At 41.9% G+C, this 20885-nt stretch overlaps 1 protein-coding gene across 1 annotated transcript in view; it reads right to left on the reverse strand.

Moving 5' to 3' along the window:
- Positions 1-1333: 1333 nt before the first annotated feature.
- Positions 1334-20885, reverse strand: part of CNTN1 (contactin 1) — a 372977-nt gene continuing 353425 nt past the window's right edge. The window contains exons 20-25 of the mRNA XM_070947941.1: positions 18239-18473; positions 12903-13006; positions 10294-10480; positions 9595-9707; positions 2607-2763; positions 1334-1529 (exon numbers count right to left, since the gene is read on the reverse strand). Coding sequence (XP_070804042.1) covers positions 1450-1529; positions 2607-2763; positions 9595-9707; positions 10294-10480; positions 12903-13006; positions 18239-18473 — 876 coding nt within the window. The 3' untranslated portion in view covers positions 1334-1449. The remainder of the gene's footprint in view (positions 1530-2606; positions 2764-9594; positions 9708-10293; positions 10481-12902; positions 13007-18238; positions 18474-20885) is intronic.

A 20885-nucleotide genomic window follows, 5' to 3' on the forward strand; every position in this document is an offset into this window, starting at 1 on the left:
CTAAAAGTAAATTTGTTTATATAGCTATTGTGGGAGAAATATCCATCTGGTTCAGTTCCAATCCAGGAGAAAGGCACTGGAGACCAAATGGAGGCTGGAGGCTGATTGAAAAGAGGGCCCATTTATTGATGACTAGGACCACATGTTTGTGGTTCTGGTGCAACTGACATAATGGAGTTGAGAGTGAGGGGTTTTTATACTTTCTCTTGGGCTTTGCACTTGAGCTCTTGTTCCTGTTTAAGAACATGTATTCTATTGGCTGTTGTCAGACTCCCATGGGGCCATGTAGGGATTATTTAGGGGTTATAGCTGGCTCTATAAGCAAAGTACAAATCCTAGGTGTTTGTCTGAGCTAAGTTTGGTTGAAGTTTGGACTGCAATAATGGGTGATGCAATAATTCCTATTTTGGCTTAATGGCTTTTGTCTTGTTTTGGATCTTGAGTGAGGACTAATCCTATATTTGTTCAGACTTTGCTGCAGGGAATTTCAAAATATTCTGTCTTCAACGGATTACCAAATCTGCATTTCTAAAAGCTGCCTCCCCAGTATCTGCTTGGGGGCAGGGAGCTGGGGCTCTGAGTTTCTGACTTCCTTAAGATTTTTTATTTCTCTTTTGGGGGAAATATTTTATTCTGCCTTTTTTAATATTCCTCAAAATATTTCATTCTTCGGGGGGGGGGGGTGATTCCCACACTAGTAAGATAATTTACATCAAAATAAACTTCTCTGTGATTTGCATTATTTAAAACAATATGTTGAGTTAAATTTCCATTATATAATTAAGGTACTGGAATCCTTTGCTGTTAAAACTTATTAATAGATCCAGAAATAAAATCCTTAACTTGCATTCTGGTGTTTTCAATCCATTTATTTACTTCAAGTTACAAAAGCTGTAAAATGAGTGCAATGCTTTTGCTTTGACTGTATCTTTAAAAACCTGAAAAGTCATAAATGACAGGGGCCATTAAAAAAAAATGCAGTACACAAAACAGATAGGATAGTACCGACAGACGTAGTTGCTTCTACATATACCACATACAATCAATTTTTCAATCTCTATTATGTTTTCACAATTTATTATGAAAGTTAAAGCACCTATGTGTGGTGATTTTATTTTTACTATACAGCTTACATTATTAGATTTAACACTACACTGTAACTTGCCCCATTGGACCGAATCATGCAACTGTTGCAGATCAGCAGAAGTGTTTCATAAGGCATAATCGAACATGTTAAAAAGTATTCCTCAAACTTTCAAAACTTGAGTTGCTTGATGAAGGAGTTTCTAGGTGTCTCAGTCCTTGAAGTTCCATAGTTAAGTCAGGAAGATAATTTACTTGGAAGTGTAATTTATTTGGCTTAGGACAATGCCTCAAGAAATTGAAAAAAAGAAGAATTTCTTTTAGGTTCAGTCCTTTGCACTAAACTGAGGACATGTTCAGGTACATTCAGAATTCCAAAAAGATAAGGATACCAAGGACAGGCAACAATAAACCAAGACAGCTAGGTAATATTCCAGCAGCAGCTCCTGAAAAATCAAACAGGTTTACATTTTATACAAAAGATTGAAGATTAAGGAAGATTACAAGTAAAACAGAGATGTTCTAAAGATTCTTCCCCAAATTGTATTCTCTGAATTGTGATAGTCAGATATTTTCTAATTATTTGCTAAACTTGTCCTCTGTGTGATTTCAAATTAGACTTTACTCCTGACAACTACACAGACAAGCTCCTGCAGTTTGTTTTTCTTGACAACATTTTTGGGAAGTGGTTTTCCATTGCCTTCTTTCTAGGGCTCGGAAGAGTGACCGCCCCAGGATCAATATCAATAATGAACTATCAATATCAAATTGTCAGTTTTGGATTTTCTTTTCCTGAATGATAATATCAGTAGCAGAACATTGCTAAGATTTAAATCTAACCATTATTATACCGTTAATACTCTGAAAGATCCTCAGCTCCTCAGAAGAATGTGGACCCCTATCAGACCTGGGGGCTCATTATCCAGCATTACATCATCAGATAATCAGATTATTTTATAATCTGTTCACGTAGTTTTCTCAGTAAAATAAAGTAGAATAGGTTTATCCCATGTAGTATGAAACGATGCCTTTGTTATTGCCCCTAAAGTGATCATCCATCTCCAATACCTTCTATATTGCTGCCCAATATAGGTGTCTACTTTTTTTTTGGTAGAATGACCCTCCTACCTCATGGGACTCTGCTGGTGGCTTCGCCATCAGCATTCTTTGTTCAGCCCTTCTAGGAACAACCACACAATAAGGAAGAATAGCAAGATTTTAGGAAGGGGATTATTAGTGAAAAATTGCTAATTTGCTTCTCTCAACCACTAAAATGTATATTTATGATATATTAGCTAGAAAACAAATAAAATATTTTTTGTTAGACAATTATTTGAAAATAAATGACTACTGTACATATTTATTTATATTTTATATTTCTTGACCAATTATCACCACTATATAAAAGACACCAGGAAATACTGTTAAAATTTTAAACCTTAAACTTAGCTAAATATTAAAACACTTAAACTATAGAAAAAAAATAACATCTTTCATACAGTTTCATTTTTTCATATACATACCTGGAATTTTTACGTGAGCTACTTCTCCATCTCCCCCTTCACTATGGACCCGAACTTCAACAATGTACTGACCTTTAACAGGTGCAGGAACTTCTATATAATGGTTACCGGTCTTAAATAGTGTGCCATTAAATTGACCATCTGGTCTATAGAGCACCTTTTAGAGAATAATAAAAAATAGCATTGTAAATTCACAAACATAATCCAACAAATTAATACTCCAGGTCATTATTTAAAAAATCAGGGCAAAATATTTATAAATGCTGTCTTGAATCAATATGTTATTACATTTTATATACATTTTTGTAAATAAAAGTGAAAAGCTTCCACTCCTTTTTTAAGGCTTAGGGAGAGAACATTAGTAAATTATATTTAAGTAACCTGTCAGCCTCCACTCTTTCGATGCTTACTTGCTCGGCTGCCATGGAAATGGGGGAGGGGGAGCTAGGGGATTCTTGGGGGGGAAGCGTGCTGGAGGAAAACGAAAGTGAATCTTTGCTGCAGTTCTTTCTTTGAAGTTGATATGTTTCAAGGTCAATGGTCGGGGCATACCAAGAGGATGACACTGCCTGACGTGTGCTCCCACATGATCCCTGGAGGACCTGTGGATTGGATGATTTACGCTGGACAGTTGGGAGGGGATGCTTTCTATATGTGATTTTCGCGCCTATGCTTTTCTATGGTTGCATTCAGTTCATACTCAGTAAAAGTACCTTTCTCTATGAAAATGGAGTCGAGGTTTTTCTTTCTTGAGTATTGAAAGGAGGCACACCTGACATTAAGCAAGATCTCTTTTTAACAGCCATCCCAGATAACTACTGAGGGGGCTGAACAAACGATGTCTGATCAAGACAGTGACCAGGACCAGATGGGAGCTGCTGGCTCTACAGTTTTGTCCCTCCACCCGGGGGGAGGGGGAGTGAACCTCGGACTGGATGGTAAATTTATGACTGGGAGAGGAACCAGAGCAAGCCAGATGGTTGTTGGGAGTAGGGAGGCTACCGGAATTGGAAAGGACCCCCCCAAGGAGTAACAAGCACCAGACCCTGAAAGGGAAAATCTGCATGGATGCAGGAGCAGAAAGAAAGCCTCATGGTCGCCCAGGCTCTGCAACTTCTGAAAGATACTGAAGAAAGCTGCAGAAGCTGAGAAAGGTATGTTTACCCAGCTGAAAAGGGGGGAGACTGCCCCAGGGATGAAGCAGAGGCTGCTTGTGGGGGAGAGGAAGAGCAAGCTGGGAAAGGAACATCTCAAGCCTCCGGAGCTCAGGCGAGAGATGCAGCAGTCCAGGGGGCCCTGGCATTACAGGCTCCACCCCAGAGGCAAAGAAAGCCAAAAATTCCCCCCATATCAGAAAAGTTCAGAGGAGATCCGAAGACCTTGGGGTTTTTCCTGACCCAAGTGTGGAACCATATGCAGGACTGGGGGAGGATTTCTTGTCGGATGCGGCACGAGTGAGGTGCGTTACCAAACCCTAGAGGGAGTGGCAGCTGAATGGATGGTGGGCCTTCACAATAACAACTCTCTCCTGCTGAGAAATTATGACCAATTTATGAGAGCCCTCAGAATGGGTTTTGAGGACCCCCTAGCTGAGCGAAAGGTGAGAATTAGAATGAAGGGCATTCACCAGGGCTGGAGATCGGTGGCGGAGTACACCCAGGAGTTCTGCGAGCTGGCACCCTTCATGAGAGGGTGGTCAGAAGTGGCCCTATTAGAGGATTATAAAGATTATAAAGATGGATTGAATGAGGATATCTACAAAGATTGCTGGGCACAGGGGGGTCCCTGAAGATCTGCAGAGCTGGTATGTAGTAGCAGCAGACGTGGAGATCGATCTGGCCCGAAGCCAGATCCATGGTGGCTGCGCCTGAGATCAGTCATCCTCCTCATTCCACAAGGGAGTGCCAAAGGCAACAGTGGGGAAGACAGAGCCCAAGCCAAAATCCTCCGTGTGTTTCAAATGTGGAAAGGAGGGGCACCAAGCCGCTGAGTGCTTCTCCAAGCCAGCGCCCAAAGCGACTGCCCCCGGAGGAAAGAAGGCTGATAAAGCACCCATGAAAACCCGCGAGTCCGCCCTGAAAGGAGAAGTCGTTGAGTTTGCTCCCCAGAAACAGGGTGAGTTGGGAACTCTGACCATCGCGGAAGACAGTGAGACTGACACCGATTCTGACGACGATGACCTGGTGAGTCACAATGGGGGCTCCATGATCATGCCTGTAGAATTAAGGGTGCCATCCACCAGGACCCATGGACAGATGCCAGCCCTCCTAGACTCTGGATGCACCAGGTGCATAATCAGCCCAGACGTGGTGGAAAAGATGGGCCTAAGGCTAAAAGTGTTGAGAAGGCCCATCGCATTCTGTCAGTTAGACGGATCGGTGGCAGAAGGGGGCCCAGACAGTTTTGTGACTGAACCAATCGAGATGCAATTGGGGGATCACCTAGAGACTCTTAGTTTTATTGTGGCCTCGGGTATGGAGCAGCCCCTCATACTTGGACTGCCTTGACTCCGTAAATGGAAACCGTGCATAAACTGGAGGATGGGAGTTTTGTGCATTTGCTCCAAGAAATCAGGAAAAGGCAGGAAGAACCCCATTTGGGGGACGGAGTGGAAAACGAGGGGGGGGCAATGGCAACAGACCACATTGAGGGGGAGGAGAAGATTCCAAAGGAGTATTGGGATTTCCAGGAGGTTTTCAGCAAGAAGGCCTCAGACGTGCTGCCCTCCCCCCCCACAGGCCAACGGACTGTACCATTGAAATACTTCCTGGGGTAAAACTCCCTAAGCCAAAAATCTACACCATGACCTCCCCCCCCCCGGAGCTGGGGAAACTACGGAGCTTTATTGACAAAAATCTAGAACGGGGTTTTATCCAACCGGCCAGGCCGAGGGTGGCAGCGCCAGTACTATTCCGGGAGAAGAAAGATGGGTCCTTTCGCTTAGTAGTTGACTACAAAAACCTGAATGCTATTTGCGTAGAAAATGTCTACCCCCTGCCACTCATGAAGGACATGCTAGCTCACCTAGGCAAGGGGAAAATTTTCACCAAATTAGATTTATGAGAGGCCTACTACCAAGTCCGTATTAAGGAAGGGGATGAATGGAAAATGGCTTTTAACTGCCCGCTGGGATGTTTCCAGTTTCGGGTACTCCCTTTTGGACTGCAAGGAGCCCCTGCTGTGTTCATGCAACTAATCAACGAAGTACTGAATGAACACCTGTACAAGGGGGTGTCGGTCTACTTGGATGGCAATCTTATCTACACCGAGAACATGGACGACCATGTGAAATTGGTGAGGACCATCCTGAAAAAACTCAGGGCTGCTGAAATTTATGCCAAACTCTCAAAGTGTGAATTCCACCAAAACACAATTGACTATCTGGGATACCGCATCTCGCATGAGGGAATAGAGATGGATCCGGAAAAGGTCCGGGCAGTGTTGGAATGGGCCCCACCACACAACTACAGAGGTTTCTGGGATTTGCTAACTTCTATAGACAGTTCATCCCCTCGTTTGCCAAAATCGCGTTGCCAATTACAAATCTTTTGAAGACAAAAGGAGAAGTAAAACCAAAGCCTTCCTGGCTCCTCGAATGGACTATGGGCTGTCAGGCGGCATTTGAGAAACTAAAATGTTTGTTTGCTGCTGAACCAGTCCTTAAGCATCCGGACATGGAAGAGCCTTTTGTTGTGCAGGCCAACGCCAGCGATGTAGCAGTAGGGGCAGTACTTCTGCAAATGAATGCAGAAGGAAAGCTGCAACCCTGTGCCTATACCTCTCGTAAGCTGACGGAGACCGAGAGGAGATGGGCCATATGGGAGAAGGAGGCTTTTGCAGTTCGTTGGGCACTGTTAATGTGGAGACAATTCCTTGAAGGAGCTAAGCACCCCTTTGAGATATGGACTGACCACAAAAACTTGGAAGCTTTGAAAACGCCACATAAACTATCCCCAAAGCAAGTCCGCTGGGCTCATCACTTCAAATGATTTAATTTCTCCCTGCGCTACCTTCCTGGAGGGAAGAACTTTATGGCGGATGCCCTTTCGAGACTGCCACAATACAACAGTGCTAGAGAGGAGGTGATCCAGCCAATTATCCCCTCAACACAATTGGCTGTACCGGTAACTACTAGAGTGCAGGCAAAGGCAGATCCAGCTCTATTGGACAATTTGTCTAAGCAACTACAAGAAGCTCTAAAGACCGACGAGTGGTTTCTAGCCCACTCGAATGAGTGTACACTTTGAGATGGTCTGGCTTGGGTGGGAGCCAAGTTGTATGTTCCCGCCAGTCTCAGAGCCACAGTGTTACAACACGCTCATGATGCCAAAGTTGCTGGCCATTTCGGTTTTGTCAAAACACTACATCTAGTCAAACAACAATTCTGGTGGCTGGCACTCAAGAAAGACATTGAGGTATACAGTACGTGGCCATCTGTCCCGTGTGTGCTTCAGCCAAGAGACCTCCGGGGAAGCCGCCTGGTCTGCTTCAGAGTGTTGCCAGACCAGATGCCCGTTGGAAGGAGATCTCCATGGATTTTATTGTAGAATTGCCCGAAAGTGGGGGGGGGAACACAGTTATTTGGGTGGTTACTGATTTGTTTTCCAAACAAGTGCATTTCATTCCATGTCCCAAGATCCCTTCCACAAAAACACTTGCGAAAATGTTTGTCCACCATGTGTACAGGTTACATGGTGCTCCAAAACATATAATCTCTGACAGGGGTGTTCAATTTACCTCCCATTTTTGGAAAAAGTTCCTAGCGTTAATAGGCACCGCCCAGAGATTAAGCTCCACCCACCATATTCAGACAAATGGGGCTTGTGAGAGAACCAATTCCGTATTGGAACAATATCTGAGATGTTATATAAATTATCAGCAAGATAACTGGGCAGATTTATTTCCGTTTGCAGAAGTGGCCTATAATAACTCCATACATAGCAGCACAGGGTTCACCCCTTTCAAGGTAGCCTCCGGCCAAGATTTTGTGCCAATTCCAGAGTTGCCCCAAGAGAATCCACAAAACCCCTCTATGATTGATTGGACCAAACAGCTACGTGGCAGTTGGTCAGTAACTTGTAAGGCACTCGATGAAGCGCATCGAGCTCATAAAGCCCAGGCCAATAAGAAAAGGGGTCAGGCACGGTCTTATAAAGTTGGTGATATGGTTTATCTTTCCACCAAATACTTGCAAACTACCCAAAAGTCTAAAAAGCTGGGATCCAAATATGTGGGCCCTTTTCCGGTAGTTCGGGTCATTAACCCAATCATGGTACAATTGGAGTTGCCAAGAAATTTAAGACGAATTCATCCGGTATTCCATGTCAGCTTACTGAAATCAGAACATTCATCCCCTTTACGTCCAGACCAAGAACCTCCTCCTGTCCCCATTTTGATTGAAGGAGAACAGCATTTTGAGGTCAAAGAGATCTTGGATTCTAGGAAGCATCATGGTAAGGTGTAGTATTTGGTGGCCTGGAAACATTTCCCACTCTCTAAAGCTGAATGGGTAAATAAACGAGATGTTCGAGCGCCAAAGCAAGTGCAATTGTTTCACACCAAATATCCTGGTAAACCTTAATTTGTGTCTATATTGTATGTTTATCTCCCTTTTATCTCTTACAGGAATAATATCTCTTCTGAAGGGGGGGGGGGGCGAATGTCAGCCTCCGCTCTTTCGATGCTTACTTGCTTGGCTGCCATGGAAATGGGGGAGGGGGAGTTAGGGGGATTCTTGGGGGGGAAGCGTGCTGGAGGAAAACGAAAGTGAATCTTTGCTGCAGTTCTTTCTTTGAAGTTGATATGTTTCAAGGTCAACGGTCGGGGTATACCAAGAGGATGACACTGCCAGACGTGTGCTCCCACATGATCCTTGGAGGACCTGTGGATTGGATGATTTACACTGGACAGTTGGGAGGGGATGCTTTCTATATGTGATTTTCGCGCCTATGCTTCAGATCTAGCTTTTCTATGGTTGCATTCAGTTCATACTCAGTAAAAGTACCTTTCTCTATGAAAATGGAGTCGGGGTTTTTCTTTCCTGAGTATTGAAAGGAGACACACCTGACATAACTGGTATATTTAAATTTTCTGTTGCTTCTGTGGTGTAAGCAGAGCAAGTAGTAATGGGCAAAGAGACAAGCTCTACCAGGAAATCAAATCATTAATTTCCTATATATGATCACTGGGAATAGGAAACAATGGTGGTATTACATACGAACAGCATTAACCAATTACCGTTATGAGAAGTCAACAGCAACACTTCCACACTTCATATGAGGATATAATTGCTTCCATCTTATATGAGAATATAAGATGGAAGCAATTATGCCCTGTCTCCTTTATGGTTCATTCTTTTTCTGTGCTCCGTAGACCATTGTTCCTAATGTTTCCTTCTTGCTGAAATAAAGAAAGTACCAAATAGATTGCCTCAGCCATCGCTGCTTATACACTGTGAGGGATGTCCAACCTTGACAACTTTAAGACCTATGGACTTCAACTCCCAGAATTCCCCAGCCAGCACCCCTGGCTTACACTGATCTCCAGTCTGTTTCCTTCTTTCCACCACTGAAAAGAAGTGACATGTATGTCATCATACAGAAGATGAATCAGCTCTGAGCATAATAGATACTAATACAAAAGTTGATTGATTACTCTTTCACTTATTAGTGTAAGAGAATAAGAACTCATAGGTATGTTTCTCTGCCTTATAGCTATTTTTATATCTTGTCAAGGCTCATGTTAGAAGGTAATTTCTAAGAATTAGCTGAATTATCAATATAATAGATCTTGAGAGAAATTTCATAAGATTCCTGTATTCACTGGAACCAAAGTTTGCTTTTTATGGTCTAAGATATCCTTTCTTAAATATCACTTAACTCTCTTCCTTTTAAATAGCAATTTACTTTATGAACACACAATTCAAATAGGGCAACAAAACAGCCAGTATTACCCAGTTATGCCCAAAAGGCTTAAATATCAATCTTACTTTATATCCTTTCACAGTAGATTCATTGGACTGTGACTTAACATGCTCCCATGTGATGATGTACTTTGAACCCGACCTTACAGCATTAATAATTCTTGGTTGCTGCCTTGGAGCTAAAAAAAATAGCACATACCTTTATTCTAACCAGTACAATTAAATTTTATAAACATTATTCTCTCAGTCATACACATTTGTCTATTTATGTCCCCAAGTAAAATTCAGAATGGTGTCATCTACTATCTACTTCCCATTCTGATTTATACAATTATTCATAGCTTCCTCTTGCTTAAAAATTGTCACCAAATCTTATGCAGCTACTGTCCAGCATTTGCAGACCACGTCACAGTGATCTATGGAAGAGAAGCAAAACTATGCAGCCAAGATGATACTGTTCACACCAGAGGTTTGTGTATCTACCAATATGCATAATTTACCATCAATGACTGAGTACATTTAGACAAACTGGCAACTCCATATGAAAAAAATTAATTTAAGGTAATTAAAACATTACAATATCCACAAACCAGAAATGGACTATTTCAAGCTCCCAGACATTTTACATTGCGCTCATCCTTGAACAAGGAGTTTTAAGACAAATTGTGTTGTCTGATGAAGTCTACAGATATAAGTTTCCTTTATTCTATGTCCATCTGATCTTATCTTTACTATTCATCTCCATCTCCTACTTTAGATACTTACGTGCTTTTTCTGTAACAAAATCCAAAGGATAAGTGTAAGGTCCAATGCCAGCTGCATTGAAAGCTGCAACTTTTGTATAGTATTTTGTATAAGGTTTCAGGTTTTCTAACATTACTGAAAAATTCCGACTGCTCACTTGCACTCTACTTGCAGCTATTTCTTTTTCACTGCTGGACCAGTAACTGATCTGTAAAAATGAAAAAAAAAGTCAAATGTAAAAGGAAATATATATTTGAAATAATTACTCCTAATTATTTCAAAAGCAATGGAAACTTATATTTAAAAACATACCAGATTTTAGAACTAACTCAGCAGGAGAAACAGAAAAACTAAGATTCTCAGTCTGTAAGGACCTGCCCCACTGCCCTAGCTGGTCCCTCAGAAAAGCAAGACTCTTGACTCAAGAATCATAAAAACTTTTACTGAGAGAGTGTGGTTGCAGTATAGTCAGGTCAAATCTGAAAAAGCCCACGCAAAGTACAAAGCAATTCTTTCATCCCCAAACCAACCCCCTGGCCAGTCCACCAGCAGCCAATGTGATGCCGCAAGGTTGTTTTGAGAACTCTGAGGTGTTAGGCAGATAATGGTCCACTCTCAGGGCATGACGGCCTTGAAACCAGGCTGGAACCAGCTGAGAGGAAGTTTGCTCTGTCTCAGAAGACAATCCCCCTCCCTAATTCCCAAAGAGTTATAGCAAAAGCAAAAGCATGAGAAAAATGTCAGCAAGCCATTCTTCCCACCGCCACCCTGCTTCAAACAGAATGGCAGGATATGATGTAGAAATGACACAATCATCCAGAAGCAAAATGTTTTCAAGGAAAAGAACAAGAAAAACCAGTTACCTTTTAAACAGCATCTTTCGGACAGCCCCAAAGATGCTGTTTAAAAGGTAACTGGTTTTTCTTGTTCTTTTCCTTGAAAACATTTTGCTTCTTATCCAAGAAGCTTCTTGACTTCAGAACTGAAGAAGCTTCTTGGATGAGAACCAAAACATTTTCAAGGAAAAAACTAAGAAAGTCCATTTGCTTTTTAAACAGCATCTTTCGGTCATAGAAACTGGTAGGACATTTTTTTCCTGGGATACTCTTTACTCCCAGCAACTCCACTATTTAGATTGAATCCTTTTGGAGGAATCACTTTAGAAGAGTCATTACAACCTTGGTAGAGGGGTGTGCATGCATGCATGAGCAAAATGATTGGGGATCTTCCCAAAGCAAGAGCCTAGAGCTGTTGGGAGAAAGCTTTAAGTCACCCAAGGCTTCCTAAAGATAGAACAAACACTGGGAAGTAATAGCCAAAGGGAAGTGATTTTCACTCCAGGGATATATCCAATTTGCCAGGTAAGTAATGGTGTAAGATTTCCTGCTTCTTTGATATTTGGCTAAGAGATTCTAGGTGGGCGAGTACAGGTCCTCTACTTACAACAGTTCATTTAGTGACCATTCAAAGTTACAATGGCACTGAAAAATGTGACTTATGACCGTTTTCAACCTTTGTAGCATCCCCATGATTATGTGATCAAAACCAGATGCTTGGCAACTGGTTCATATTTATGACTGTTGTGTCCCAAGGCCATGTGATCACCCTTTGTGACCTTTTGACAAGTAAAGTCAATGGGGAAACCAGATTTACTTAACAACCAGGTTACTAGCTTATCAACTGTAGTGATTCACTTAACAATTGTGGCAAGAAAGGTTGTAAAATGGGGCAAAACTCACGTAACAACAGAAATTTTGGGCTCAATTGTTTTAAGTCAAGAACTACCTCTATACTTTCCTTTTAAAATATTTTACTGATTTAGAATACAATAGAATAGAATATAATTCTTTACTGGCCAAGTGTGACTGGACACACAAAGAATTTTTCTTGGTGCATATGCTCTCAGTGTACATAAAAGAAAAATTACATTTGTCAAGAATCATAAGGTACAACACTTAATGATAGTCAAGCAATCAAATCATATTAGGAAACAGTCAATATAAATTGTAAGGATACTAGCAACAAGGTTACAGTCATAAGTGGGAAGAGATGGGTGAAAGGGATTTATTAGTACAACATCTCAGAAGTGATGGGGAATAGAAAATTTGGTTTTGGCAGGTTGACAGGAGAAAAAAGTTTGTACATTTAAGAGTTATTCCTCCTCCTGCCAGTTGTTTCAGGTTGAGAACAGGTTGGCTCATACACCTAATGTCTCCTTTTACTACAGGACTGTGGTTTGTACTAATCCTTTCAATAAGGCATTGCAGATAAAACCTCTTGTATTTAGCATGTCTAGATGACAACTATGGAAGTGTCAAGTAATTTCTTCTGAATGGGAGAATGAGAATGGGTCATAAGTCAGAAGCTACTTGTATTTCCATTATTGCATTTTCTGGTAATTATTTGTTTAATCATTTATGAATCACTATAGTATTTTTATATAGACAGAAACTTCAGGAATAGTAAAGGGCAGAAGTATCTAATTCTCCAAAGCTATTCTTGTATTTATAATTCATTTCAAACTCAGATACACTTTTTGACTATAAAAATAAATATGAATTAAATATCATGTTCAGTTCTTTTGTATCTTGTGGTATGAGTAATAAAAGAGAATGCATTTTTAAGCTCACCTCATACCCAGTAACAACTGGATTGAAAATGTGCTCCCAGGAAACAGAAACTTCCATGGATGACAGAACTTTTATTTTCACATTTCTAGGCCTTTCAGTAGGAGCTGGAAAATTGAACAGAATATTAATATTGTGAATCCAATATTCTGACTAATGTAGAGTAAATAATCAAGGATTTCCAATTATTTCATTTGGTGTTTTCTTTGGCAGTGTGGTCAATATTTCTTCCAGTTTCTAGTCTGGTGCCTTTAGCAACCAGATTAAGTCATCTGGGTGACTTTGGGCCAGTCACTTGCCCTTAGCCCTAGGAAGAAACAATGGCAAGCCATTTCTGAAATTATGGCAAGAAACCTGCCAGTTTTATCTTTCATTTTGTTTCTACTTAAGCAAGTTGCCTTGAACTCTGAAAAGGAGACTTATGAACCATTTAAAATAATCAAATACCAAACCTACTGTATGTAAATTTTAAAAAAATGTGTGAATATATAAATTCACAAAATTCCTGATTCACATACTGTGTTTTCCCCAAAATAAGACATCCCCAATAATAAGACCAATCAGGCTTTTGAGCGCATGGCAATAAGGCCAAGCGCTTATTTCAGGGTTCAAAAAAAATATAAGACAGGGTCTTATTTTTGAAGAAACATAGTAGTTTCTCACTAACACCATAAAGAAACAAAGTACTAGTATATTGCAGAGAGAGAGATATAGATGTTTTTATGAAATAACCATTGATTAGGCATTGAATGAATAATTCTTTTTTTAGTATCCAAATTATGTATCTAAATGTGCAGTGATGGTTAGGTGCAATTATTGAATTTCCTCAAGTGCCTAAAATGTGTGGTTTATTTTTTGTTATAGACAGAATAAATGCAAACAGTTTGGGTGTTCTATAGTTTTGACTTTACTAGATCATTCATCACATACATACATACCACACACACACATATATAAAACTAATTTTTGAATTGCTTGTTGCATTTTGATTAATTCAAGATTAACTACATTAAACAGATGCTGCTGCTCTGTTTAAATATTTTTAAAAGAAAATATTAACCTACTCGTGAACACAATTCACTGAAGGCAGTCCAATGTCTATAAAAATTCATTTGTGATGGAAAGATCAACCGATCTTCTTGCGCTGCGAGACTCCCCCCTCTCGCAGGCCTGGCCCTCCCCGTTATTGAGGGCCTATCTTGATGACGGGCTTTGGGACCCCAAGAGATGGCATGCAGCAAAGAGGGGGTTGAGGGGTTTTTTAGCTAAATTTTTAAGGAAAATTTTAAGGGGACCCGGGAGGGCGGGTGGAGGTTGTAAAAGTGGACCTGGGGGAGTCCAGATAGTGACTGCGTGGGATGATGGGTCGATTAGCTGCAGCAGAGGGGTCGCGAAAGGAAATTTAACCGGGGGACAGGGGGACGATAGAAAGGGCTGTGTAATTGAAATAATGAGTGGGAGGGGCAGGTATGACGGGCGCAGGGGGTCATATCAAGTGTCAGGGGTGCGCACGCGCTGTCTCCGAGCGATTGTGCACTCCGGCCCCCAATGCGTGACTCGTGTCCTGGGTTGTGTAGCGCCTCAGGCCCAGGGTCTGCGGCTGATGTTATGTAATGCCAGGTCGGTGGTTAATAAAGCCCCCCTCATCTGTGATCTTATTTTGGAGCGGGGTGCAGACCTGGCAGGTATTATGGAGACCTGATTGGGCCAAGGGGGGGGCCCTCGTCAAGATTTGCCCGCCAGGTTTCCGTGCATTTCATCAGCCAAGGGCCCAGGGGAGAAGTGGGGGAGTGGCGGTGATCATTAGGGAGAGTCTCTATCCGAGGGAGACCACTGTTCCTCAGATAGCCGGATGTGAGTCCCTTTGTGTGAAGTGGGGCCGTGAGGTGCAGATGGGTTTGCTGACTACGTACCTGGCTCCCTGCCACGTGGCAGCGACCCTGCCCGAGCTACTCGACATCATTGCCGGGGTGGCGGTCGATACCCCCAGACTTATTGTCATGGGGGATTTCAACCTCCCATCCGCGGGTGAGGCGTCAGAGGTGGCTCGGGAGTTCATGGCTTCCATGACGGCCTTGGACCTGACCCAGTTAGTTCAAGGCCCAAACACATAGGGGGACACACTCTGGACTTGATTTTTATCTCTGGTCAGTGGTTGAATGATCTTGGTAGAGGGGACCTAGATATTAAACCCTTGTCATGGACAGATCATTCACTCCTTCAATTAGACTTTCCTACCGCCTGCCCCCGCCGCAGGGAGATGGAACCGACCAGATGGTTCCATCCCAGGCGCCTGATGGATCCCGAAAGGTTCCTGAAGGAGCTTGGGCCGTTTCCTGAGACTCTAACACACCACTCGACTGAAGAGCTGGTGGCCGCCTGGGAAAGGGTGGCCGCTGGAGCTTTGGACCGCGTCGTGCCTTTGCGGCCTCTGACCCGATGCCGATCTCAATTAGCTCCCTGGTTCTCTGAGGAGCTGAGAGAGATGAAGCGTCGGAAAAGACACCTAGAGAGCATTTGGAGGACTAGTCAATCCGATTCCGACCGGACACAGGTGAGGTCTTATATCAAGACCTACCTAGTGGCGATAAAAGCAGCAAAATCTAACCATTTTTCCGCTCTTATCGCATCTGCAGAGAACCGCCTAGCCGCCCTGTTTAGGGTGACCCACTCCCTTCTTCGGGGGGGAGTGCGGGAAGATCCCTTGCAGGGTCGTGCTGAGGATTTTGTGCAATTCCTGCACGATAAAGTCGCTCGGATTCGGGATGGCTTGGACTCCGATTGGATGAGTCCACGGGAGAGACCAGGGCAGGTCTTGAGAATGTTATCTGGGAGGAGTTTGATCCTGTGACTCCCAAGGATGTGGACAGGGTTCTGGGTAAGATTAGTGCCGCCACGTGTTTATTGGACCCATGTCCCTCCTGGTTGGTACTGGCCTCCTGGGAGGTTACACGAGGCTGGCTCCAGGGGATTATAGGTGCTTCTCTGAGTGAGGGTGCCTTTCCTGCCACCTTGAAAGAGGCGGTAGTGAGGCCCCTCCTCAAGAAGCCTTCCCTGGACCCGGCTGAATTAGCCAACTATCGTCCAGTCTCCAACCTTCGTTTTGTGGCGAAGGTTGTTGAGAGCATGGTGGCATGACAACTTCCCTGGCACCTGGATGAAGCTATCTATCTAGACCCGTACCAGTTGGGCTTCAGGCAGGGGTACAGCACAGAAACGGCATTGGTCGCGTTGGTGGATGATCTCTGGAGGGCTCGGGACAGGGGTTGCTCCTCTGTCCTAGTCCTATTAGATCTCTCAGCGGCTTTTGATACCATCGACCATGGTATCATGCTGCAGCGATTGAGGGGGTTAGTAATAGGGGGCACTATTTTGCGGTGGTTCTCCTCCTTCCTCTCTGACCGCTCGCAGTTCGTGTTGGCAGTGGGACAGAGGTCGACCTCGAGGCGTCTCGCATGGGGAGTGCCGCAAGGGTCGGTCCTCTCGCCCCTCCTGTTCAACATTTATGTGAAGCCGCTGGGTGAGATCATCCGTGGTTTTGGGGTAAAGTGCCATCTGTACGCTGATGATACTCAGCTGTACATCTCCACCCCAGACCACCCCAATGATGCCCTTGATGTGATGTCTCGCTGCCTGGAGGCCGTGCGGGTCTGGATGGGGAGGAACAGGCTCAGACTCAACCCCTCCAAGACCGAGTGGCTGTGGCTTCCGGCGCCCCAATATAGTCAGCAGGTGCCATCGCTGACTAGTGGGGGTGAATCTTTGCCCCCCCACGGAGAGGGCTCGCAATCTGGGTGTCCTCCTGGACGCGCGGCTGTCTTTAGAAGAGCATATGACGGCCGTGGCCAGGGGGGCCTTTTATCAGGTTCGCCTGATTCGTCAGTTGCAGCCCTTTCTAGATCGGGACGCCCTGCGCACGGTCACTCATGCCCTTGTTACTTCCTGGTTGGACTATTGTAATGCTCTCTACATGGGGCTCCCCTTGAAGAGCACTCGGAGGCTCCAACTGGTCCAGAATGCGGCCGCACGGGTGGTTATGGGCGCAACTCGTTGTGCCCATGTGACACCCCTCCTGCGCGAGCTGCACTGGCTCCCAGTGGTCTTCCAGGTGCAATTCAAGGTGTTGGTTACCACCTTTAAAGAGCTCCATGGCATAGGACCCGGGTACCTCCGAGACCGTCTTCTGCCACCAATAGCCTCCCACCGACCAGTTCGCTCCCACAGAGAGGGTCTCCTCCGGGTGCCATCGGCAAAGTTATGTCGGCTGGCGACACCCAGGGGGAGGATCTTCTCTGTGTGAGCCCCAGCCCTGTGGAACGAACTGCCCCCGGAAATACGTAAGATCTCCGACCTCCGGGTGTTTCGCTGCGCACTGAAGACCCTGTTGTTCCGCCAGGCCGGACTATCAACATAATAGTTTTAAATTGGGGTATTTAAATTTTTTGGGGTTTTAAATCTGAGCCAATTTATTTAATTATTTTAAATTTTAATTGCTGTTTTGTCTGTGTTTTTAAATAGGCTGTACACCGCCCTGAGTCCTTTGGGAGAAGGGCGGTATAGAAATAAAATAATAATAATAATAATAATAATTATTATTATTATTATTATTATTATTATTATTAATAATAATAATAATGCTCTTCTGAAGATCTTTTTTTAGCAAGTTGCAACATAAAAGCTCAAAAAAACCTTTCATATATTTAATCCTGTAACTGGGCACTCAGTCAAATATGCATCAAGTAGTTACTGCTCAGAGGAAACAATTATATATTGGATGGAAATGTTCATAAATTTCAATTTTATTTAATTTCATAAATAAAACTGAATAATCTTGTATGGAAAGGTATTTAAATTAACTTTTTATACTAGTGATTTTATTAAATTTAGAATTTTAGTGTATTTCCAGAGATGCAGAAGCTTGGCTTGCATTGCAATATGCTCAGTAAAATAATAGAAAATTGATTTTTTATACAGAAATGTTAATTAACCTGAGATGGCCTAACAACCTGAAACTTTTATAATACATTGCTTTATTTGATATTCACTTAAAACGTGAATTATCATGACATGCACTTTCCTGAATTTTGCTTTCTTCTCATGGCAGACATCCTTGGGCTCAGTTCTACTTTCAAGAAAAATGGATTCCTCTGATATTACAGGTCAGAATTGACTCAGATATGTGAGCAGCCAATGTGCTAAAGAGGCTAGTTGGGTCAACTTAATTATCTTTGGAAATAGATCTTAGGAATTAGACTGTTTACATGAGAATTATTTTTTGTACATTGCAGCAAGCATAACAAAACCTATTCTTAACTTTCATCACACCATCTTTTACTCACCATCTTCTGCCGAATAGATAATAGCAGTAAGACTAAAAGGTCCTTCCCCTTTGTTATTAAATGCTTTCACCTTTACTTGATACTTTGATGAAGGAAGCATTGATTCATCCTTATGGACATACCGACCAATTTCAGGTTGAGGAACTATAACACTTTTCCAATCATTTTGATCAAAGGACTTGAAAGCTACCACATATCCAAAATTATTACCAAAGTGATACTCTTTTGGCAAAGGCTATAAGACAAAACACAAGAATTATGCATTCCTTTCATTTTAGTTCTTTGTTTGAATGAGTATAAATAAAATTTCAATATCATCATCTACTAGGAGGAATGTTCCCATGAAGATTCTAAGTAAGGAAATACATTTTTTTTTTTTTGCTCAAGGCTTGTCAGGTGGAAAGTTTCTAGATTGTCTTCTTCTTTCTCACAGATAATCTGAAACCATCTTAAAATCACAGATCAAATACTTTCTAAATATAAAATAACTTTTATAAAAGACCTTCTACAATATCAGCTTATATAGTTACCCTCATTTTTTATTCCTCTCCTTACTGTTAGCCTTTATCTCATAATATATAGATTTTGAATACAAATAAATTGAAATGTCTTTATATAATAAAAACTAGTATCAATGATTTGTGCATTTAGAGCTGTAGGCATATATCCAGTATAGATGATTAAATCTGAATTATTACAATGCTATGATTTTACCTAAATAATGATATAGAATGGATCTAGCCCAATAACTCAAAAGACAAGTAGTTATAAGTTTCAGGTATCTTTTATTTCTTGCCTGGCTTGTTCCAGGCCTATCAAGCATAGCACTTACTGACATCAGATCTTTCCATTTACAGGTACGTTCTTGGATCTCATCCATCTCCACGTGGGGAGAGTTCTTATACCTAGGGGGAGGAGCCTAAAGGTAAGGTGTGGTTAAGGGGATGATGGGATGTGTGATCGGTTAACCCTTGCATGGCCCTGGGCCTGTGATTATGGTAAAGTTAGACATTTACCCTGACAAATAAAGTGTGGTACTGACTTTGTATGACCCAAAATATAATAGGTTCTTTTTTTTAAAAAATCTACTCCAAAGGTAGGACCTATTTCTGTTTGCTTTTTCTAAAATAGTTCCATTTTTTAAGACAGATATACACATGTGGATTTTAGTCACTAAAGATTTTAGAGAGAAGATGAAATAGACATTACAGGAAAAAATAGATGTTGTTTTAAGTTCTACATTCTTTTTAATTGGTACTAAGGAAATATATTAGTGGATATATACAGTAGTAGTGGAAATAACTTTATAACCATTAATTTTATTTCTAAAACAAGATAGCCAATTCTATGAAAGAGCTTTCATAGAATCTCAAAGAAGTCAAATAACTATTTTTTATAGTTATAGAAACATTTCCAAAGTTTTCTTAAAAATATATTTCAACAGTAAAATAACTTGTACATGTTTATTTCTGAAATATTTTAAATATTTTTATTATAATGTGTTTGTCAGACCTGGAAGCCATCTTTTACATTTGGGCCTTCAGGACTGCCACATTTTCTTTTGTGGGAAAATGGGAGGGGGGATTTCATAGAGTATGGGTGATATGTAGTCAAAATAAAATTCCTTTCTCAGAGAGTCAAGGATGCCTTGCCCTGGCACCTGGAGTCGGATGACTGGGAGGTGCCTCCAGTTTGGAAACTGGAAACTCCAGTTTGGATTCGGGTTTTCCCAGATGTGCCAATATGACATCTTCAATAAAAAGGAACTTTGAGGAAACTCAAGCCTTGGAGTCTTCTTTCATTGGGGGTATTACTTGGAACCCTGACAGTGTTATTTTAATATGAAATTTTTGTACCAGAATGTAAATGTGGGATAGACAGCATCACTACCAGATGGAATTGTAACTGGCTGACAAACCATATTCACAAGTAGTTTTTAACAATACTACATCTACATGGAAGGAAGGAAGCAGTGGGGTACCAAAAGGTTCCATCTTAGGCCCAGTACTCTTCAATATCTTCATAAATGACTTAGATGATGGACTAGAAGGGGAACTCATCAAATTTTCAGATGACACTAAGCTGACAGGAATAGCCAACATCACAGAAGACAAGCTCAGGATCCAAAAAAAATCTTTACAGACTTGAAAAATGGGCCTTATCCAACAACAGAAATTTAATGTGGATAAAAGCAAGGTTTTACACCTGGGCAGATTAGGCAAAACCTGATTTAAAAAAGTAAATATGAGAGGGACCTTGGAGTCCTAGTAGACGGACTAACAGTGAGTTAGTAGTGTTGGAGCAGCCAAAAAAGCTAATACAATCCTTGGTTGTGTAAGTAGAGGCATAGAATCTAAATCACATGAAGTATTACTACTGCTTTATAAAGTCTTAGTAAGGACACACCTGGAATACTACATCTAGTTTTGGTCACCACATTACAAAAAAGATGTGAGATTTTGGAAATAGCACAAAGAAGAGCAACTAAATCATATGAAGAATGGTTGCAGGATTTGGGTTTGGCTAGTCTAGAGAAAAGAAGAACTAGTGGGGGACATAGCAATATTCCAGTATTTGAGAGGCTGCCACAAAGAGGAGGTGGTCAATTTATTTTCCAAAGCACAAGAGGGCAGGACAAGAAACAATG

This window comes from Pituophis catenifer, unplaced genomic scaffold, assembly GCF_029215685.1.
Source record: "Pituophis catenifer annectens isolate HBS135680 unplaced genomic scaffold, rPitCat1.0.hap2 SCAF_7, whole genome shotgun sequence".
Classification (NCBI taxonomy): domain Eukaryota; kingdom Metazoa; phylum Chordata; class Lepidosauria; order Squamata; family Colubridae; genus Pituophis; species Pituophis catenifer.